The 23,868-nt window shown below is 26.5% G+C and overlaps 1 protein-coding gene across 1 annotated transcript in view; it reads left to right on the top strand.

Annotated features, from left to right (window-relative positions):
* LOC139426428 (thyrostimulin alpha-2 subunit) overlaps positions 1-21,323 on the top strand; it is a 75,557-nt gene extending 54,234 nt beyond the window's left edge. The window contains exon 4 of the mRNA XM_071185292.2: positions 21,137-21,323. Within this exon, the coding sequence (XP_071041393.1) occupies positions 21,137-21,229 (93 nt within the window). The 3' untranslated portion in view covers positions 21,230-21,323. The remainder of the gene's footprint in view (positions 1-21,136) is intronic.
* Positions 21,324-23,868: the final 2,545 nt, after the last annotated feature.

The following is a 23,868-nucleotide window of genomic DNA, read 5'->3' as shown; positions in this document are numbered from 1 at the left end:
AAAAATAGTTAATTTTTATTAGTTATAATTTTTGTTTTTAATTTAACCTGCAATTAAACATACATTGGAATACGTTTTTGATCTCTCACAAAAGGTTTCCAAAAAGTTTCCTATAGTCAGTACTAAAAAGTAAATTATTTTTTATCAAATATCAACTTTAACTTCCGATTTTTTAATTAAATTTATATGACAGTTTATTCCTAAACTCTTACAAAAAATATTTAGTAAAAGTTTGTCGTAGTCAGTTATAAAGATAGTGCAGTTTTGCAAAATTGTAATTTTTATTTCAATTAAATCTAGACTAAAGTTTATATTAGCATGCATATCTGATTTTTTAAAAAAAATATCCAGAAATAGTTTTATGCATTCAGTCATAAAAATTGTAAACTTTTTTTGATTGCTAACTTTAATTTCCAATTTAACCTGTGATTAAATGTGCATTGAAATATATTTCTGAACTCTAACAAAGGGGCAGAGTAGCTGCTCTTTATAAAAATTGCTAAGTTTCACTGAATTTTAATTTTCATTTCCAATAAACCAGTTTTTAAATTTATATCGGAATACATATATAATCTCAAAAAACGGCATTTAGAGAAAAAATTTTGCAGTCAGTTATAAAAATTGGTAAGTTTTTAATTATCAATTTTAATTTTCGATTTTATCTGTTATTAAATTTACATTGGGACATATTTCTATGCTATGCTTTCCAGTAGGTATTTAGAGTAAGTTCCTTATAGTCCGTAATAAAAACTGTTAATTTTTACTAAATAATAATTTTTATTCTGATTAAGCCCGTGTTTAAATTTATATTTGAATAAATATCTGATCATTAAAAATAGTATTTATAATAAGTTTTTTGCAGTCAGTTATAAAAAATTGCTAATTTTTATTAACTACTAACATTAATTTACAATTTAACATTTGTTTAAATTTATATTGAATATTTTTCTAAATTCTATCAATAGCATTCAATAAATTCTCTTCGATCGATTATATAAATTTTTTATTTTTATTATTTGTTAATTTTTAAAATTTTACTTCCAGCTAAACCTGTGCATTAATTTACATTGCTTTTTCATGATCTCTAAAAAAGAGTATATTCTAAAATTTGGTTTAAAGGAAACTTACAACTACTTAATTTCATTGGTTTAGGTTACTTCAATTTAATCATTAAGTTGAATTCTCTGAAAAACGTATTAATGCGATTGCTTTAATTAAAAAAAATTACCCAGCGAGTTTCAAGTTTATTAGTTTTGGGGTAGATAGCAAAAAATTATCAAACCAGAAAAAAAAAAAAACTTTCGACTAAAATAACATTTCAATTGCTCTTTTTGTCCCATTTTTTTACCTTTCACAGATATTTCAAAAAAAAAAGTATAAGAACTGGAATATAGAATAACTCAGTTTTTTTAAAAGTCTAAATGAATTTTCCTATTCAAATGCCACAGCCTACCACATGGGGGCGCTGCAAACGTATTCATACGAAATCTTTTTTCAATATGAACAACAAAACAAAAATAAATGGAAGTTTCTCCCCCGACAAAATTTATTTTATAAATTTGTTCAAAGAACTCTAGAAGAGTGTGAAAAAGTCATCTAAGTATACATTTGACTGCAAGTAGTTTTTTTTTACCTCAAAAACTCTGAAAGCAAAAATGATTCTTCATTTTATGAAGACATTGAACGTATACTTAATAATTTTAGAAGTCTTTCTGAGTTTTTTCAGTTCATGGATCATGTGTTAAAGATTTATTTGGTAGCAAAAGTAGAAGATAAATAAGAACTTCAATTCAAATACTTTTAAAAGAATGGACAGTGAATAAACTTTTAACACATATAGAAGAATTTTTCGTGTGTATGTCCAAGCAAAGAGCTATAAATAGTTTTAATAGAATAAATAGTTAAAAAAAATTCTAATAATTTAAATAATTTCTTCAAATAATTGGAAGTGAAAAGAGAAGATACATATAAGAACTTCTATTCATATACTTTTAAAAGAATGGTAGGTGAATAAACTTTTTATACTTATAGACGAATTTTTAGTATGCATGTCTAAGCAAAGAGTTATAAATAAATTTAATAGATGTTTAAATAATTTTTAATATAGTAAATAATTTCTTTAAATAATTGAAAGCATCAAGAAGCTATATAAAAACTTCTATTCATATACTTTTAAAAGAATGGTATGTGAATAAACTTTTTATACTTACAGAAGAATTTTTAGTATTTATGTCCCAGCAAAGAGTTATAAATAAATTTAATAGAATAGATGGTTTAAATAATTTTTAATATAATAAGTAATTTCTTTAAATAATTGAAAGCAAAAAAAAAAAAAAAAGAACTTCTATTCATATACTTTTAAAAGAATGGTAGGTGAATAAACATTTTATACTTATATAGAAGAATTTTTAGTTTTTAGTATACATATCCAAGGGAAGAGTTATAAATAAATTTAATAGAATAAATGGTTTAAATAATTTTTAATATAATAAGTAATTTCTTTAAATAATTGAAAGCAAAAATAAAAAAAATAAGAACTTCTATTCATATACTTTTAAAAGAATGGTAGGTGAATAAACATTTTATACTTATATAGAAGAATTTTTAGTTTTTAGTAATATGTCCAAGGGAAGAGTTATAAATAAATTTAATAGAATAGATGGTTTAAATAATTTTTAATATAATAAGTAATTTCTTTAAATAATTGAAAGCAAAAATAAAAAAAAATAAGAACTTCTATTCATATACTTTTAAAAGAATGGTAGGTGAATAAATAATTTATACTTATATAGAAGAATTTTTAGTTTTTAGTATACATGTCCAAGGGAAGAGTTATAAATAAATTTAATAGAATAGATGGTTTAAATAATTTTTAATATAATAAGTAATTTCTTTAAATAATTGAAAGCAAAAAAAAAAAAAAACTTCTATTCATATACTTTTAAAAGAATGGTAGGTGAATAAACATTTTATACTTATATAGAAGAATTTTTAGTTTTTAGTATACATGTCTAAGGGAAGAGCTATAAATAAATTTAATAGAATAGATGGTTTAAATAATTTTTAATATAGTAAATAATTTCTTTAAACAATTGAAGGCAAAAAAGAAATATATAAAAATTTCCATTTATATACATTTAAAAGAATTGACGGTTAATAAAGTTTTTACACTTATAGAAAAATTTGTAGTATGCTTGGTTGAGCAAAAAGCTATAAAAAATTTAATATAATGAATAGTTGAAATAATTTATAAAAATAACATTAAAAAGTTAATATAACGTACATTAATGGCCTATATTAATTTAAACAGTCAAATCTAGTAATCTTATACACATGCTAGTTCCGTAAATAATTAAATAAAATTGCGAAAATACTATAATAAAACAAGCTACACATTTAGAATTTACAGTTTCCAAAAAAAATAAACTGATCACCTTGAATAACTTTTGATCTAATGATCGGCTCTTACGTCTTAGGACTCCATCTTAATGGTTCGAGAGGGTGACCTCAAATATGCTAAATAATTAATGCAGACGATGTTTTAAGTAACAAAATCAGACACAAAAATGTACTTTCTTTGAATGAACATATAGCTATTTCTTGATGGATTCTAATTTTTGAATTCCAAAATATAGAAGGTAGCAGCAATCTGGGAAATATGGTCTCATTACTTTGATCGGGAGAGCGGTCCAAAGCTTGGATACCTTAATGTTGTTTCAATTCCTTTAAGTATTTCGACAAAACTTAAATGAATTGTAAAATTTTTGTCCGTAATTATAAAATTCGCTTATCCAAAGATTGTTCTAGGCAAAATGTAGCTTTTAGTAAACAGTTATAATTTTTTATTATTTTATTTATTTAGTCGAAAGAAATTTAATTGTAAGGCATGAAATTTTTTACATCATTTTAAAAACGTGGCGAAATACAAAATTTGGGGGAAATTGGTTCCGGAGAAATTAAATTAAAAAAGCATGACTTTTTTTTGAAAAAAATATTCAGGGTGGCTTGTTTATTTTTTTGCACACCAGTGTTAGTTGAAATATTGAAAAGCATGGAAAAGATTAATGAAAAGAGAAGAAGAAATATTATTAAAATAATTTTTTAAAAAATATTTTAAGAAAATATTTCTTTAATTATTTAAAAAAGCATTAAAAACTGAAGAAAAAAGATATATTCTCTTCATCAGCTCACACGATTATATCCGCAAAAAGGAGTGCTTTCTAATATTGTATCAATATAGCCAAAGCAAAATATATCAATACTATAGTGTGAGTAAACTTATTAATTTTCCTTCTCTCTTTTCTTTTTCCTTTTAGTCTTTATTGTGCGATATATATATATATATATATATATATATATATATATATATATATATATATATATATATATATATATATATATATATATATATATATATATATGGGTCATTCTCACAAAAACAGTCATTTTCATGTCCCCAGTATATTTTAAGTTTGTTTTACAGCTTACGAAAAAAAGAAATTCAGGGAAAGTGTCCTTCAGAATGCAAGCTAACAAAAGAATAAAAATAAAATTATCAATTTTTATTTTTTATTTATTTTAGGTAATTAAAATATACCAATATGTCATTCCCTCACTTGTCCCCACTGCTGATTTAAAAAAAGAAAAAAATTGTTTCTGAAATACAAAAATTTTTTTTACAAATTCGTGTTTTTTATTTCAGAATACTGAAATATAGAATTCAGAAAATCAATTTTAAATTGAATTTCTGATAAAAATATTAACACAGCACCATTTTAAACTTTGTCCCCAGTGTTTCGCGTCATTCCCTCACAACAATGTTCTTATCACCTGCAATCTTCTTAGAATAAAAATATTTTAATAAAAACTTCAGAAGTTAACAACTGTCATCATAGAATAAAATTGCAGTATGTTTCCATCTTCAACTTAAAGAAGCTTTGCTGTGGAATAAATTTGAATGAATCAAACCAGGTAAAATTTTTTACATTTGTCATTCCCTCATGTCATTTTTTAGAGTAAAATAAAATACAACTTCACCGAGAAAGTGGATAATTATATGTTGCTTTCTTGTATGAATATAATTGTATGTGATTGACTTCAGAAATTCATTAGGCCTAACTGTTATTTTGAAATTTTATTGAATTCATCATTCCCTCACTTGTGTATAAAGTGAGGGAATGACGCTGAAGTGAGGGAATGATTCAAGAAGAGTATATTATTAAATTTTTTTTGTTCAATCGTGCCAACCAATTTTATTTCCCAAACCTGTAAAAACTATTAAATATATAAGACTAAATTATAATAAATATTAGATATACTTAGTATGTTATCATTTTCAAACTTTAGGAAGATGTAACTTAGATAAAAACATGTATTAAAATAAAATATCATTCCCTCACTTTTTAAATAGGGAAAATAATTAATTTACTTATTAATTAATTTGAAAAATAAATTAAAAAATTAATAAATTAATTTATTAAATTAATGAATTTATTTATTAAATTAATTAATTAATTATTATAAATTAATTAATTATAAATTAATTATTTAAAAAATTAATTAATTTAAATATTAAGTATAATTTATAGGATATATACTTTCTTTATAATGTCATTACATATTTCTATTAATATAAAAAGTTTCAGAGCTTTTTATTCACTTTACTTTTTTGGGATTTTATGAACTGAAAAATGACAGTTTTCGTGAGAATGACCCATATATATATATATATATATATATATATATATATATATATATATATATATATATATATATATATATATATATATATATATATATATATATATATATATATACTACCTGGCCGATAACCGAAGATCCACTTAAAGAAATTGATCCTGCCTGTGTAGGTGGGTGCTTTTCTTGATTTGACCTGGTCTATTTTTCTTCCAGCAGGATAATTGCTTCATTCACAAATCGAAACCTAAGCGCAATTATAAATGTGTGTTCAAAATCTTGACTGGGCCTTCTTAGATCTAAGAAGAGTAGAACATCTTTAGAATTAATTAGAATTCAGATTACATAGCCATCCAAATCAACCACCCTCACTTACTTCAGGTGTGATGGTTGCCTGGAAATAAACTACTGGTCACCTGTCCTGTATGCCCACCAATCAAAACTGGCGAAGAATCTCCCCATATGTGTCATGGCTAGAAAAAGTGGACCAACATCATATTAATAAATGTCTCAGTACTTTCCGTGTCCGTACCATTGGGGTGCCTAAATAATTTTTGCCCTATAACGTATATAGTATGCAAAAGAATATCGTATATATTTACGTTAACGTTTATAGCTGAATGATTTTTATCAATTAAGAAAACATAATATTAAACTTATTAATCAAACTTTCAAAATTGAGCTTTGAGAATCAATAGAATAAAAAACTCTTTCTCGTAAAACTGAAGAGGTGCAATTTGTTAGAACAGATACTTATATTTTTTATTAAGGGCACATGTTTTATTATTTTTTTAAAAGAAATTCTCTAAACTTTAAAAGAATTTTAAGTCTTTTAAACTAAACTTTAGTTTAGAATTTTGAAGTTTGTTTGTGAGTTCTTTAAAAAGGCAGCTAAATATCTCCTCGAAATCCAAATTATTTTGTTTTATTTTAGTATGCATACTAAAGTTTGCACACCATTTGAATACTATAAAGCAGTTTTTGATAACTTTATTTTTGTATTGCAATACATTTTAAATAGGACAGAATCCATCAGAATAATAAACTTTTTCATTCACTAGAGATATCTTGAGTTTCAAGTAGAAAAGAATAACTTCAGAATAAAATTGTACTATTACATACTCATTTCAGAATTGTGAAAGTTTTTAGACAACTACTCATGCAAAGAAAACTTAATTGTTTCAAGAATAGATAATTTGTAGGGCATTTAAATATTTTTAGTGGTCTTTCTAAATTTCTTCTTAAATTAAACAGTTTAAAAGAGAAAATAAATATATTTTTGAAAATTAAAAATAACCTTTGGGTAAAAAAGCAACTTTATGCATGGGTTCCAAAGCTACGGCCTTTTTGTAGAGTCTTTATCAAAACTGATGAAAAATAATCATGTAAATAAGTCGAAAATTAATAATTAATATTGAAGGAAACAAAAACGCATTCGAAATTAACCGAATCACTGGTAAGAAAAATTTGGAGGAGTTTCTAATAATCATCTTTCAACTCTTTTTCGCTTTTTTCCGACCATTAAACAGGTTTTTATATTTTTAAGTAGTCTTCTTCTATGCATTTATGATACATGTACGCATGTATGTTAGTTTGTACGAAAACGCAATGTTTTGTATCTTCGTATACATAGACAATATATATGAAAATAATGTTTCTACGTTAGCATGCTTTAATGTACTTAAGTACATACATTGTATAAATTTACGATAATAGCACGTATATACTATGTACGTACGCATCTAAAATTGTACGATTTTACGTACAATATGTAAGAATATTGTTTTCATAAAAATCAATTTGATTACCTATTAAAATTTGGAGGAGTTTCTTATAATCAACTCTTTTTTGCTTTTTTCCGACCATTAAACAGGTTTCTATATTTTTAAGTAGTCTTCTTCTACGCATTTATGATACATGTACGCATGTATGTTAGTTTGTACGAAAATGCAATGTTTTGTATCTTCGTATACATAGACAATATATATGAAAATAATGTTTCTACGTTTGCATGCTTTAATGCACTTAAGTACATACATTGTATAAATTTACGATAATAGCACGTATATACTATGTACATACGCATCTAAAATTGTACGATTTTACGTACAATATGAAAGAATATTGTTCTCATAAAAATCAATTTGATTACCTATTAAAATTTGGAGGAGTTTCTTATAATCAACTCTTTTTTGCTTTTTTCCGACCATTAAACAGGTTTTTATATTTTTAAGTAGTCTTCTTCTATGCATTTATGATACATGTACGCATGTATGTTAGTTTGTACGAAAATGCAATGTTTTGTATCTTTGTATACATAGACAATATATATGAAAATAATGTTTCTACGTTAGCATGCTTTAATGTACCTAAGTACATACATTGTATAAATTTACGATAATAGCACGTATATACTATGTACGTTCGCATCTAAAATTGTACGATTTTACGTACAATATGTAAGAATATTGTTTTCATAAAAATCAATTTGATTACCTATTAAAATTTGGAGGAGTTTCTTATAATCAACTCTTTTTTGCTTTTTTCCGACCATTAAACAGGTTTCTATATTTTTAAGTAGTCTTCTTCTACGCATTTATGATACATGTACGCATGTATGTTAGTTTGTACGAAAATGCAATGTTTTGTATCTTCGTATACATAGACAATATATATGAAAATAATGTTTCTACGTTTGCATGCTTTAATGCACTTAAGTACATACATTGTATAAATTTACGATAATAGCACGTATATACTATGTACATACGCATCTAAAATTGTACGATTTTACGTACAATATGAAAGAATATTGTTCTCATAAAAATCAATTTGATTACCTATTAAAATTTGGAGGAGTTTCTTATAATCAACTCTTTTTTGCTTTTTTCCGACCATTAAACAGGTTTTTATATTTTTAAGTAGTCTTCTTCTATGCATTTATGATACATGTACGCATGTATGTTAGTTTGTACGAAAATGCAATGTTTTGTATCTTTGTATACATAGACAATATATATGAAAATAATGTTTCTACGTTTGCATGCTTTAATGCACTTAAGTACATACATTGTATAAATTTACGATAATAGCACGTATATACTATGTACATACGCATCTAAAATTGTACGATTTTACGTACAATATGAAAGAATATTGTTCTCATAAAAATCAATTTGATTACCTATTAAAATTTGGAGGAGTTTCTTATAATCAACTCTTTTTTGCTTTTTTCCGACCATTAAACAGGTTTTTATATTTTTAAGTAGTCTTCTTCTATGCATTTATGATACATGTACGCATGTATGTTAGTTTGTACGAAAATGCAATGTTTTGTATCTTTGTATACATAGACAATATATATGAAAATAATGTTTCTACGTTAGCATGCTTTAATGTACCTAAGTACATACATTGTATAAATTTACGATAATAGCACGTATATACTATGTACGTTCGCATCTAAAATTGTACGATTTTACGTACAATATGTAAGAATATTGTTCTCATAAAAATCAATTTGATTACCTATTAAAATTTGGAGGAGTTTCTTATAATCAACTCTTTTTTGCTTTTTTCCGACCATTAAACAGGTTTCTATATTTTTAAGTAGTCTTCTTCTACGCATTTATGATACATGTACGCATGTATGTTAGTTTGTACGAAAATGCAATGTTTTGTATCTTCGTATACATAGACAATATATATGAAAATAATGTTTCTACGTTTGCATGCTTTAATGCACTTAAGTACATACATTGTATAAATTTACGATAATAGCACGTATATACTATGTACATACGCATCTAAAATTGTACGATTTTACGTACAATATGAAAGAATATTGTTCTCATAAAAATCAATTTGATTACCTATTAAAATTTGGAGGAGTTTCTTATAATCAACTCTTTTTTGCTTTTTTCCGACCATTAAACAGGTTTTTATATTTTTAAGTAGTCTTCTTCTATGCATTTATGATACATGTACGCATGTATGTTAGTTTGTACGAAAATGCAATGTTTTGTATCTTTGTATACATAGACAATATATATGAAAATAATGTTTCTACGTTAGCATGCTTTAATGTACCTAAGTACATACATTGTATAAATTTACGATAATAGCACGTATATACTATGTACGTTCGCATCTAAAATTGTACGATTTTACGTACAATATGTAAGAATATTGTTCTCATAAAAATCAATTTGATTACCTATTAAAATTTGGAGGAGTTTCTTATAATCAACTCTTTTTTGCTTTTTTCCGACCACTAAACAGGTTTTTATATTTTTAAGTAGTCTTCTTCTATGCATTTATGATACATGTACGCATGTATGTTAGTTTGTACGAAAATGCAATGTTTTGTATCTTCGTATACATAGACAATATATATGAAAATAATGTTTCTACGTTAGCATGCTTTAATGTACCTAAGTACATACATTGTATAAATTTACGATAATAGCACGTATATACTATGTACGTACGCATCTAAAATTGTACGATTTTACGTACAATATGTAAGAATATTGTTTTCATAAAAATCAATTTGATTACCTATTAAAATTTGGAGGAGTTTCTTATAATCAACTCTTTTTTGCTTTTTTCCGACCATTAAACAGGTTTTTATATTTTTAAGTAGTCTTCTTCTATGCATTTATGATACATGTACGCATGTATGTTAGTTTGTACGAAAATACAATGTTTTGTATCTTCGTATACATAGACAATATATATGAAAATAATGTTTCTACGTTAGCATGCTTTAATGTACTTAAGTACACACATTGTATAAATTTACGATAATAGCACGTATATACTATGTACGTACGCATCTAAAATTGTACGATTTTACGTACAATATGTAAGAATATTGTTTTCATAAAAATCAATTTGATTACCTATTAAAATTTGGAGGAGTTTCTTATAATCAACTCTTTTTTGCTTTTTTCCGACCATTAAACAGGTTTCTATATTTTTAAGTAGTCTTCTTCTACGCATTTATGATACATGTACGCATGTATGTTAGTTTCTACGAAAATGCAATGTTTTGTATCTTCGTATACATAGACAATATATATGAAAATAATGTTTCTACGTTTGCATGCTTTAATGCACTTAAGTACATACATTGTATAAATTTACGATAATAGCACGTATATACTATGTACATACGCATCTAAAATTGTACGATTTTACGTACAATATGAAAGAATATTGTTCTCATAAAAATCAATTTGATTACCTATTAAAATTTGGAGGAGTTTCTTATAATCAACTCTTTTTTGCTTTTTTCCGACCATTAAACAGGTTTTTATATTTTTAAGTAGTCTTCTTCTATGCATTTATGATACATGTACGCATGTATGTTAGTTTGTACGAAAATGCAATGTTTTGTATCTTTGTATACATAGACAATATATATGAAAATAATGTTTCTACGTTAGCATGCTTTAATGTACCTAAGTACATACATTGTATAAATTTACGATAATAGCACGTATATACTATGTACGTTCGCATCTAAAATTGTACGATTTTACGTACAATATGTAAGAATATTGTTTTCATAAAAATCAATTTGATTACGTATTAAAATTTGGAGGAGTTTCTTATAATCAACTCTTTTTTGCTTTTTTCCGACCATTAAACAGGTTTTTATATTTTTAAGTAGTCTTCTTCTATGCATTTATGATACATGTACGCATGTATGTTAGTTTGTACGAAAATGCAATGTTTTGTATCTTCGTATACATAGACAATATATATGAAAATAATGTTTCTACGTTAGCATGCTTTAATGTACTTAAGTACATACATTGTATAAATTTACGATAATAGCACGTATATACTATGTACGTACGCATCTAAAATTGTACGATTTTACGTACAATATGTAAGAATATTGTTTTCATAAAAATCAATTTGATTACCTATTAAAATTTGGAGGAGTTTCTTATAATCAACTCTTTTTTGCTTTTTTCTGACAATTAAACAGGTTTTTATATTTTTAAGTAGTCTTCCTCAGTAGTCTCATTCCTAAATTTTAAAAAGCTTTTTCGTTTATCTCGATTAAGTACTTGATTAAGTATTACTTTGATTAAGATTACTTGATTAAGTATTCAATTTAAACACTTTTTCTACAGTAAATTTAGTTTTTGGCCGAAAAATATTTTGTCAAATAAATATCGCATGTCGAAATAAATTTTTGGACGTTGAATTCCTCATTGCATTGTCACTGATCTAAAATACTTAAAACTCTATTACAATAGAACAATAGATAAAATACCAAAGAAAACATGGGGGAAAAAGTATATGGTCTTAAAGAGAAGAAGAAGAAAAATTATTAATAAATAAAGTGGTTTTCAAAAATATTTAAAAATTAATAAAAAAATTAAATTAAAAAGCCGAAAAAAAAGGATAGATATAATCTCATCATCAGCTCACACAATTATATCAGCAAAAAAGAGTGCTTTCTAACATTGTATTTATATAGCCAAAGGAAATATATCAGTACAATAGTTTGAAGAGCATCAAAAAAATTGAAACGAAAATAGAACATATCAAGCATGTATAATTGCTTTTGTCTATTTATTGTGTTATATATAGATAGATACAGTCAGACCCCGATTTAACGAATTCATCGGGACCTGAAATTTTATTCGTTAAATCGGGGTAATTTGTAAAATCGGGGTTTAAAAAAAATTTTTTTTTGTACATATGTATTATTAAAAATTACTAGTTATAAACGACTATCTAAGATAAGAAAGGAATTTCCTGTTTGACTCATAGTCCACGTGACAAACCCCCGGAAAATGACCTTACAAGTGTAATGTCTTATTGACTCTGCCCACCTACCCACGACGAATTTTGTTTTTCCCTGTTGCGGGCTTTTCTTTTGTTTGAGACGAATATGTACTTTTTCTATTTTATTCCTCCCAGGAAAGATTTTTTTCCCTTTAGAATCTGCCAATTATAAAAAAATGCAATATTTTTCTGATCAAAATTAATGAGAAATATTTTTTCCGGATGCTGAAATAATTCGTTAATTCGAGGTTAATTATTCGTTAATTAGGGGTTTTTGACTCTGGTTTTGCTGGGACAGAAAAAAAATTCGTTAAATCGCGAAATTCGTTAAATAGGGGTTCGTTAAATCGGGGTCCTACTGTATATTTAGATATAGATATATTTCACTTCCGTGCTACTTTTAAGTAATATGATTAATTATTTCCATTATTCTAATGTTAGTGATAATTTAATAGATAATTTTTGATTCTTTTATTTGCATACATAGTTACTGAATAATATACGATTTTCATTTAAATGTTCTTTAAAAAATACATCATAATTCTGAAATATTACATTATTTTTCAAGTGACATTAAACCTGAATTTTTATGTAATATTTTTTTCATGGTTGGAATAATTTTACTTTAAATGTTATGCAAATATGCCAAGTAAGGAAAATCTTTCAAATGTTAGAAAATAAAAAAGTACTTAATATTAAGTCTTCATGCTTGATAGAAGTGTTATACATTAACATTGATGTTTAACTTCGATTAAGAATGTATTAATAGTTAGCAATTCTATAGAAAAAGAAAATTTTAAAACCAAGGATTGAGAATATTTATAAATTAACTACTTACTAATGATTGTTACTATTTGCTCTACTTTCTATTCAAAGGCTTTAAATATATTTTAATATAATTTAATTAAGAGTAAGAATTAAGATAGTACTTAACATTAAATTTGATTTTGAAGCAATTTTTCCCCTAAATTGTAAAAAAAAGTTAATCATCCAATAACATGAGTATAGTCAATAGCAGCTTGAAAAAAATGAGGTCAGCAATTTTCAAAGCAAATTTTTCATAAATGGTAAAAAAAGTTAACCATCCAATTACATGCTTATCAACAACAGCAGCGTGAAAAAGATGAGGTCAGCAATTCTCAAAGCACATTTTCCATAAATTGTTTAAAAAAAGTTAACCATCCAATTACAGGCTTATCAACAACCACAGCGTGAGAAAGATTAGGTCAAAATTTCTCAAAGCGAATTTTCCATAAATTGTTTAAAAAAAAGTTAATCATCCAATAACATGCTTATCAACAACAACAGCTTGAAAAAGATGAGGTCAAAAATTCTCAAAGCGAATTTTCCATAAATTGCTTAAAAAAAAGTTAACCATCCAATTACATGCTTATCAACAACAGCAGCACGAAAAAGATGAGGTCAGCAATTCTCAAAGCAAATTTTTCATAAAGTGTTTAAAAAACAGTTAATCATCCAATTACATGCGTATCGTCAATAGCAGCGTGATAAAAATGAGGTTAGCAATTCTCAAAGCAAATTTTTCATAAATTGTTTAAAAAAAAGTTAATAATCCAATTACACGCGTATCGTCAATAGCAGCGTGTTAAAAATGAGGTCAGCAATTCTCAAAGCAAATTTTTGATAAACTGTAAAAAAATGTTAATCATCCAATTACACGAGTATCGTCCACAGCAGCGTAAAAAAATGAGGTCATTAAATCGATTTTTTTAGATAGTTAATTTTTCATTCATACTAATATGTAGGAAATCCTAGATTTTCTTTTTCATATTTGTCACTAAGTCTTAAAGCATCCCACTGTTTATAGATACCTTAACTAATTTTCTTTTCAGTTTCGCAATCGTTTTGTGGATTTTGTTTTCGCTTTAGTAAAATATGATTGTAAAAAGAAACACATTTCTTCTGATAAAATTTCAATATTGAACTCTAAAAAAGAAACTGAGAAACAAAGATTTTGAAAAAGGTTAAATTCAAAATATTTAAAATTTTAATTCTTAAATTACTTTTCATCCATTAAGTAGCACTTGATATTACTAGAGCGTATTTTTAGAAAAAAAAAACTAAAAAAAAAAGAGCGTGTGTTTTTATTTGCTCAAATAATTTTAAAGTTTACTCTTTAATAAGCTTATCCTACATTGTTTAAAGTTTATTCAAACATTGAAATTAATAAGCATATCCGAATTCGCCTAAATAGTTTAAAATTTCATTAAAACTAAGAAGTTTTTTCAAAACGAATATTTTAATTAACCCAAGTACTTCTGAAGTTTCTCTAACATTAATATCTCCTTTAAATGCATATGCTGATTTACTCTAATAGCTTTTAGGTTAAAAAATACAGTTAAATCTCATATCAAACCAGAATAATATTTTTAATAATAACATACAAAAATTTCAAATAAATTCAATACGATTTGAGCTTTTCTTTTAAAAGGATCTCTATTTTGCAGAAATAAAAAAACGTTAGATTAGAAATGTTTTTATAGCTACAGTGATTCTTTTCTTTGAATATAAATTTTTCTAATACTTCTCAAATAATCAGAAGCTTAAGTAAAATAACATTAACTTAAATGGCAAAAAGACTTATTAAAATTAAAAGTCAAGTTTGGATACAGGTTTCTTTTTAAAATAGTCGAATGCTATAAAAATATGACCACATATTTGATTAATTTGAATTTAACGCAAGCATGTTTTAAGAACAAAGATCAAGGAAATATTTTTACCATATTTAATTCCATATAATCTCCAATCAGCTACAGATTTTTAAAATAATGATAAAATTCAAATATGTCTCTTGAATGTATTTATTCATAATTTAAATTATTCATATTTGATTTACTCCTATTTAATTGATATACTTATATTTGATCTATTTGATTTCATTTAAAATTAACACAAGCATGTTTTAAGAACGAACATCTTTTGAATGAATTTATTCATAATTTAAATTATTCAAGCTTGATTTATCATATATGATTTACTCATATTTGATTGATATACGCATATTTGGATTTCATCTGAAATTAACGCGAATATGTTTTAAGAACAAAGATCTTTTGTATGAGTTTATTCATAATTTAAATTATTCAAACTTGATTTTCTCATATTTGATTGATATACGCATATTTGGATTTCATCTGAAATTAACGCGAATATGTTTTAAGAACAAAGATCTTTTGAATGAATATATTCATAATTTAAGTTATTCATATTCGATTTACTCATATTTGAGTGATATACTCATATTTTTTTATCATATTTGATTTATTCATATTTTATTGATATACTCATATATGATTTATCACATTTGATTTGCTCATATTTAATTGATATACTTATATTTGATCTATTTGATTTCATTTGAAATTAACGCAAGCATGTTTTAAGAACAAAGATCTTTTGAATGAATTTATTCATAATTTAAATTATTCAAGCTTGATTTATCATATTTGATTTACTCATATTTGATTGCTATGCGCATATTTGGATGCGCATTTAATTTCTGAAATCAATGCGAATATGCTTTAAGAACAAAGATCTTTTCAATGAATATATTCATAATTTAAGTTATTCATATTCGATTTACTCATATTTGAGTGATATACTCATATTTGTTTTATCATATTTGATTTATTCATATTTTATTTATATACTCACATATGATTTATCATATTCGATTTACTCATATTTGATTGATATACTCATATTTGGTTTATCTTATTTGATTTATTCATATTTTATTGATATACTCATGTATGATTTATCATATTTGATTAACTCATATTTGATTGATGTACTCATGGTTAATTTATTTGATTTCATCTAAAATTAACTCAAATATATGTTAGGAACATAGATTTAGGAAATATTTTTACCATATTTAGTTATTGTACAAAATTCCATGTCATCTCCTATCAGCTGCAGAAATTTAAAATAATGATTGAAACTATATTTGAAATATTTTTACCATATTTAGTTACTGTACAAATTTCCATGTAATCTCCTATCAGCTGCAGAAATTTAAAATAATGATTGAAACTATATTTGAAATATTTTTACCATATTTAGTTACTGTACAAATTTCCATGTAATCTCCTATCAGCTGCAGAAATTTAAAATAATGATTGAAACTATAGTTGAAATATTTTTACCATATTTAGTTACTGTACAAATTTCCATGTAATCTCCTATCAGCTGCAGAAATTTAAAATAATGATTGAAACTATAGTTGAAATATTTTTACCATATTTAGTTACTGTACAAAATTCCATGTAATCTCCTATCAGCTGCTGAAATTTAAAATAATGATTGAAACTATATTTGAAATATTTTTACCATATTTAGTTACTGTACAAATTTCCATGTAATCTCCTATCAGCTGCAGAAATTTAAAATAATGATTGAAATTCAAATATGTCTTTTGAATAAATTTATTCATAATTTGAATTACTCACTTAATGCAATGCGAAACACAAGCTCCTCATTCTTCTAATGTGAGGGCTGTGAAAATGATATTCTCAAATGAAAGGTATTATTTTACAGAGAAATTATCTTTATACGTATTACAAACATCTCTCATAAACTTTAATATTTTTTTACACCATATGATCTTTGTCTTCTATATTTTACAAAACCATGAAATACACTAATAGGTAGTTAGGTTTCAAAAATGATTTTCATTTCATATGTTTTCATTGTTAGTATTTCGATGTGCGAGGATTATCTGAAAAATTGTTCATAATACAGGCGGAATTATTAAAATAGCATACAAGCTTTGTTCTGCTATGTTATAGTAAAATCCACGTAACAGACAAAAAATAAAAAATTGAGATACTTACATCTTTGGCTTTTTTGTATGATAAGCTATTTATTGCAAAAAAGAAAATTCTTAAAAATCAAAATTTTTTTTTATCAGTGTTTTGAAATTTCGTTTTAACTTTGATAATTAGCAACGAAACGAATATAGTTGTCGAGCCATTTTTTTCAAAATACAGCAGTTTTTTTCCTTTTCTTTTTTGAATTCCACGGCAGTATGTTGGGACACTGATATTTAGTAATCGGAATTACATTTTTTGTAATTAACAACTACTATTTTTTAAAAAAATTGTAATTGTTACGAATATTAAAAATATAGTTGCTAGTTAATTATTTTAAAGGAACGAATTTTGCTGGAGGATTCTATTTACACTCAATTACAAAATTAAAAAAAATTGAATATTGAATGATAAAATTCGTAAAATATGACTTAGAACGGGTTTAACTTCTTGCTGTGGTAACCCTATAAAATATGCGCCAATTGTGTGGTACCCTATTTTGCTATTTTTAGGTTAGGAATTTTGCTTTAGGATTCAATTACTCGATTATTAGGACTCAATTACAAAATTAAAGAAAAAATGAGTATCGAATGATTAAATTCGTAAAAAATTGCTTAGGACGGTTTTATTTTAAAAAAAGTTTTTGTTTGGTGACCTTATAGTATTTACTAAAATTGGTTATGAATTTTGCTGAAGGATTCGATTTACAATCAGTTATAAAATTGAAAGAATGCAGAATTATTAATCATTTGTGATTTCCATAAACGGTGAAATCTTAACTAGACTGAAAAAAAAATTAACAGCATTGAGGGCATTTTTATTGCGTTCGCTGATGGATCTGAGTAAGATTTGCACCAATCAGATTTGAAAGATTAGTTGCGTTTGGATCTCATTGTTTCTTTATTAAATTAACATTAAAAATAGTACAAAAAACTGCAACAAGCTACATTTATTTCTTCGGTATAGCAATACTCACGAATCCATTTTTTTTCAAAAAGTAATGCGTAGCACTACAAACTACAAAGAACGGTAACAGGTGTTTTGAGACTTGTAGAGCGTTAGTTTCACTGAATATTTTTAACTGAATATGCCATTGAATGTTTTATACCGCTATTTATCACATAACTGATTTCAAAGGAAGAAATTTTGCTGCTAATTATTATTATTATTATAATAGTAATTATTATTATTGTTAAATACAGTTTTTCAAAAGCTACTTTGCTTTGTCAAACAGTAAGCCTTTCTTATTTACAAAAATGTGACTGATTTGCTGGCTGTGAAAAAAAAATTGATGGAGAATTTGTGGTCATCATCATCAGTGATTTTAAATAATTATCTATTCATTGCTTTTATATACTTATTAAGGCCGAGATAGCCTGGTTGATAGGACGTTGGACCTATGTCCAAGAGGTCGTGAGTTGATCCGCGATGGGAAAAAGACCCCCGTGTAAAAACTGGTGACTGATGTATGCTAAATTTGTCGGGTTCCAAAATCCCATAACAAAACATTACTTCTGGGGGTACTGAATCAGAGATTGATAATGCTCTGGTTCAGGTCAAAATCACTACCAGTGGATGGGAGATGAGTGATTATGTCCTCATTATAAAACGGGGTAACGTATGTGTGGGTGGCGAAATTCGAATTCTTGGCCATAGATGGCCCCCCTGTAGAGCAAGAGGAAGCCCATCCCTCTACCTTAAATAGGCTTGTCAGCATTGAGAAGTGGCATAAGACAATAACAGCATGTGTTTATCAAGGAAACGTTTGATTAGTATATAAACAAGTGTAAATATTATTGAAATAAAACTTTATGGACTTTCCTCAAGCTAATTATTTATCATGCCTTTTCCTTAGCACTTCTTTTTCGTTCATGAATACAAAAATAATAATGTAAATAATAAATAATAGAAATGAATTTAATAGCTGATCATCGTCCTGAAAAAGCTTTAAAAAAAACTAACATATAAATTGATGTTTGAAAACTCACTGCTTTACCCTTCCAATTTAATATTCTGAGAAAAGAAAACCCTCACAGAGATTCTCTGATAGAAATATTTTTTTTAAATGTGAAGAGGGGAGTTTCTCAATGTTCTATAGGAAATTTTATGACCAGTTTTTTCAGTTTTCTGCGGACGCTGGTTAGTTAACGAATCTATTAGCAACCAGCCTACGATATCTACGAATCTATTAGTTTACGATACATCTATTAGCGAATATTCACTTCAACTTTAATTATAAGTTGGAGTGAAGGGGTTAAGCTGATATTATGTGTAGTCATATTTTGACATCTGAGTGACATTTCAACATTAAACTTTTGTATCCTTCCTAGATAGGTACTATACAAATTTTCAGAATTTTAACTAGATCTAGATATCTCTTTCAGTAATTTTCCCCGTACAATACCCAGAAACAGCTTATTTGAATCATTAAAATCCTAAGTGTTATGCAATAAAATTATCATACGTGTTTACCACTTTGCGAAGTCGAGTAAGCTTCAATTACTATTTTTCTAATATTAATCGGCAAGCTTAAATGCAACACAAAAAACTATTGATAAGCCAATTTAGAGCCAATAATAAACCAATAATTAAAAGGCGAATTGCGCAAATTACAGAAGGACATCACAAAGAAAGAATAACCAACACATTATGGGTTAATCGTACAGCCAGTGTGGTGGGTTAAGACTTGGTCTACCAATACTCCGTGTCAACCAAGTGAGGTTCCATTCACCGTGGTAATGGCTTTGTATTTGATCAAACTGCATTTCATGCAATCTTTTCTTAATAATTCGCAATCAAGTCTGGTATAATGTCCCCGGAAGTTTCCGAGCCAGAAAAGTTCATGTTTGTTGGGAGGTTGAGGAATGTGGTGAGAAGGTCGGGTGCTGACAATACAATTTTCTCTCTGCTCTAAATTACAGTAATATACTGTGCGCACGTCCTAGTATTGTCTTTAGATCATAATTAAGGAGAAATCCATAAAACGTTACAAATGACCCATTAGTGTAGCTTCCGTACGAGGTTGACAAAATAATCATTACAACATATTCAGCTATCATCTATCGTTAGAATGGGAATTCAACCCACTAACTCGTTTGAGGGATGGTAGACACTCATGAAAACATCAAAAATTCACACTGAAAATACCAAAGTTATCACTATATCACTGAAAGCAGAAACGAATGTAGCATTTTTTACGTTTATATATATATATATATATATATATATATATATATATATATATATATATATAGTTATATATATATATATATATATATATATATATATATATATATATATATATATATATATATATATATATATATATATATATATATATATATATATATATATATATATATATATATATATATATAGTTATATATATATATATATATATATATATATATATATATATATATATATATATATAGTTATATATATATATATATATATATATATATATATAGTTATATATATATATATATATATATATATATATATATATATATATATATATATATATATATATATATATATTGTTTTGCATATGAGGACTTGTATAATTTTCTAAAAACATTTGAAGTAAGAAAAAACACATTATTTAACATAGCACATGCATTATTTAACATATAAATAATACTGTAGTAATTTTATTTTTCAATTTTGTGGTCTTGTGTAATCTAACTTGTGAATGAAAATTTAATTTTATTAAAAATCTAGAGCATATTTTTCTGATAATTATTTAAAAACATTTATGTAGACTTAATTTCATTAATTTTCTTTCTCTGTTTCAGCTTTTTGTGCAAGTCATGTGCTTAGGTGGAATGAAAGATCTTGTTTTCAAATCAGCAAAAACATGCTCCTGTTATCACTGTAAAAAATCTTAATTAAAATGTGTCAAGTAGTGAAATTCCAAAACACACTTATTTATTGTTGTTTATCTATAAAAGATGTTATATGATTTGAAATAAAAATTATTAATATTATGTTCACTTAGTTTTTAGCTTAGATTTAGGATACGGTTAATATTTCAATATTACTTTGAAATATTTAACCCCTTCTTTACGAGCACCTTATTTGCCGGACATTCAATTGATGTCCTGTGGGTGCAAGCTCCGTATTAAGTCGTCATCCTAATGATCCACTGTGTGCACGAGCGAAATATTTAACCGGAATCCAAGCACTGTGTGTACAAGTGTTGTAATTAACAGGCATACAAGCAATGCCCTGTGTGTAGGAGAGCTGTATTAAGTCGACATCTACTCCATGAACGTTACGTACAGGTGCCGTATTTAACCGGCATCAAGTGATGTCCTGTGTCTACGAGTGCCGTATTAAGTCGGCATCTACGCGATGAACTTTGTGTACGAGGGCTGTATTTAGACGCCATTCATGCAAAATCCTATGTGTATGAGAGTCGTGTTTAGCCGGTATCCAAATGCGTACGAATGCCGGATTAAGTCGGCATCCAAGCACTGTCCTCTGTGTTCAAGCGCCTTAATTAGCCGGTGTCAGCTTGATAAAACTGCTCTGCTTCAAACTACCACTGGTTAATTCGCCAATCAGCTATATTGGATTAATTCCTACCAATAAAAGTATATTTTGAGCGTGCTTAATGAGACAAGTTCCTTTCAGGAAAGTTTAGGAGTGGAGTATTAATAACATCAAAAATAAAATTTATAATTTTCGAAAACTTTTTTGTATTTTTTTCCAGTTGATTTCATAACTAATTTTATAAATGCATGCAACATAAAAAATTTGCAACTAGTGAATAAATATCATCTACCTGATACTGAGCTTCAGTATTAGAAAACAAAATGTGCTCATTAATATATTAATTTAAACAGGTACATTAAAGGTCAGAAAGATAAATTTTGTAATTTCTAAGTATTGATAAAAGTTTTACAAAAATTCAATTTGTTTTAATAATTTCTGGCGCTGCTAACTTAACACTGGCAAAATATTACGAGTATGTGTTTAGGCCGGGGTCAGGGAGGCGTTATTAGTTCACGGGGCCACGACACTCGTTTTGTGACTTCACGCATCACGATCTATCTAAGTTACGCTAATGATCTACCTAAGTTACGCTAATCTTAACTTATCACATGCGTAAGTCATGACTTATTCAGTCTTAAGTCATGGCTTACGTATGTGATAGGTTTCAGGCTACGAATCTGAACTACGCCCCCAGTATCAGCTCTATTGATAATAAGGGAAATATACCATCAAATACTATTCTTATTCTATTCGATTGAAAATTCCAGTTTTGATAGTTAAAGGTTATTTTTTATTTTACTCGACGAGTATACGCGTCATCCGTAACACAACGAAGATTTGGTTCGATGTGTGTACACATCATTCGCAGCACAATAGAGTTTTCAATTCGACACGCGTACACGTTATCCGCACCACAATATACATAGGCGTAGAATGAGGGGGGCACACTTTTTATTTTTATGAAACTGTTCATATATTTTAAATGTTATATATATATAGGGGAGAGTGGGATCAATTGTAACAGGGTACGATTGTAACAGAGCAAATATTTCGAGTGTCGGGTTCTAGATTCGGTTCCTACGTGGCGCACAAGGTGTATTTAATAAATCTACATGTACACCCCTGCTGGCAACCATTTTTATGTACTTTTGAAAGAGTTATATCACAAAGGATATTTTCACGCTACGTAAGTACTTTTTTTGGTGTTAGAATATTATATTGTAACATAGTAATTTTATTTAAACAAATAAAAATTATTAACCGAATATGTAAGTGGACACCTTAATTAACATATTAAGAAAAAAAGATTAGTTTTGTTAATTAACTAGCATTGTTTTTAACAAATGAAGCTGAAATGGCGACTTGGGGACGATTGTAACAATAAGTAAAGGGACGACTGTAACAGCTGAAAATAAATAATCTTATGTTTGCAAACCATTACTTAACTCTTTAAGAACCACCAATAGTTTCCTATATCATTTATATTATGTTGCATGTGCATTATTTCATTTGTCACCTTTCACAGCATACATTAGTTTAACCCTTTAGGTCTCTGCTCATTATTATTTTTACTCCTAAAATATCATTACTATTTTGATCAATAAAAAATATATCACAACTATGATGATATGTATAATTAACTATGATTTAGTTGAATTTATGAACTGTTACAATTGACCCCGTAAGTGGGGACAATTGTAACAAATGCGCGACTGTCAAAAATTGTTAATCACTAATATAATAACATTTTAAATAAGGTTTTTTTTTTCTAGTAGAGGATAGTCTACTTTACTCGTCTGTCAATTAATACTAATAATATATTGGATTTTTTGTTAGTTAAAAATAGTTAAGCAAAAAATGTTACAATTGACCCCACTCTCCCCTATGCACATTTATTTTCTTACCTATGTATAGTTATAAATAAATTTATGTATAATACTTAAAATAGACGAACAGTTTTCTAAAAACAAAAATGTTCGCGCCCTCACGCCATTAGATATGTATACACGTCATCCTCACCACAATATAA

This window comes from Parasteatoda tepidariorum, chromosome 5 (assembly GCF_982258835.1).
Source record: "Parasteatoda tepidariorum strain Cologne lab strain chromosome 5, Ptep-v5.0, whole genome shotgun sequence".
NCBI lineage: Eukaryota > Metazoa > Arthropoda > Arachnida > Araneae > Theridiidae > Parasteatoda > Parasteatoda tepidariorum.
This window is presented reverse-complemented; position numbering and strand designations above follow the sequence as displayed.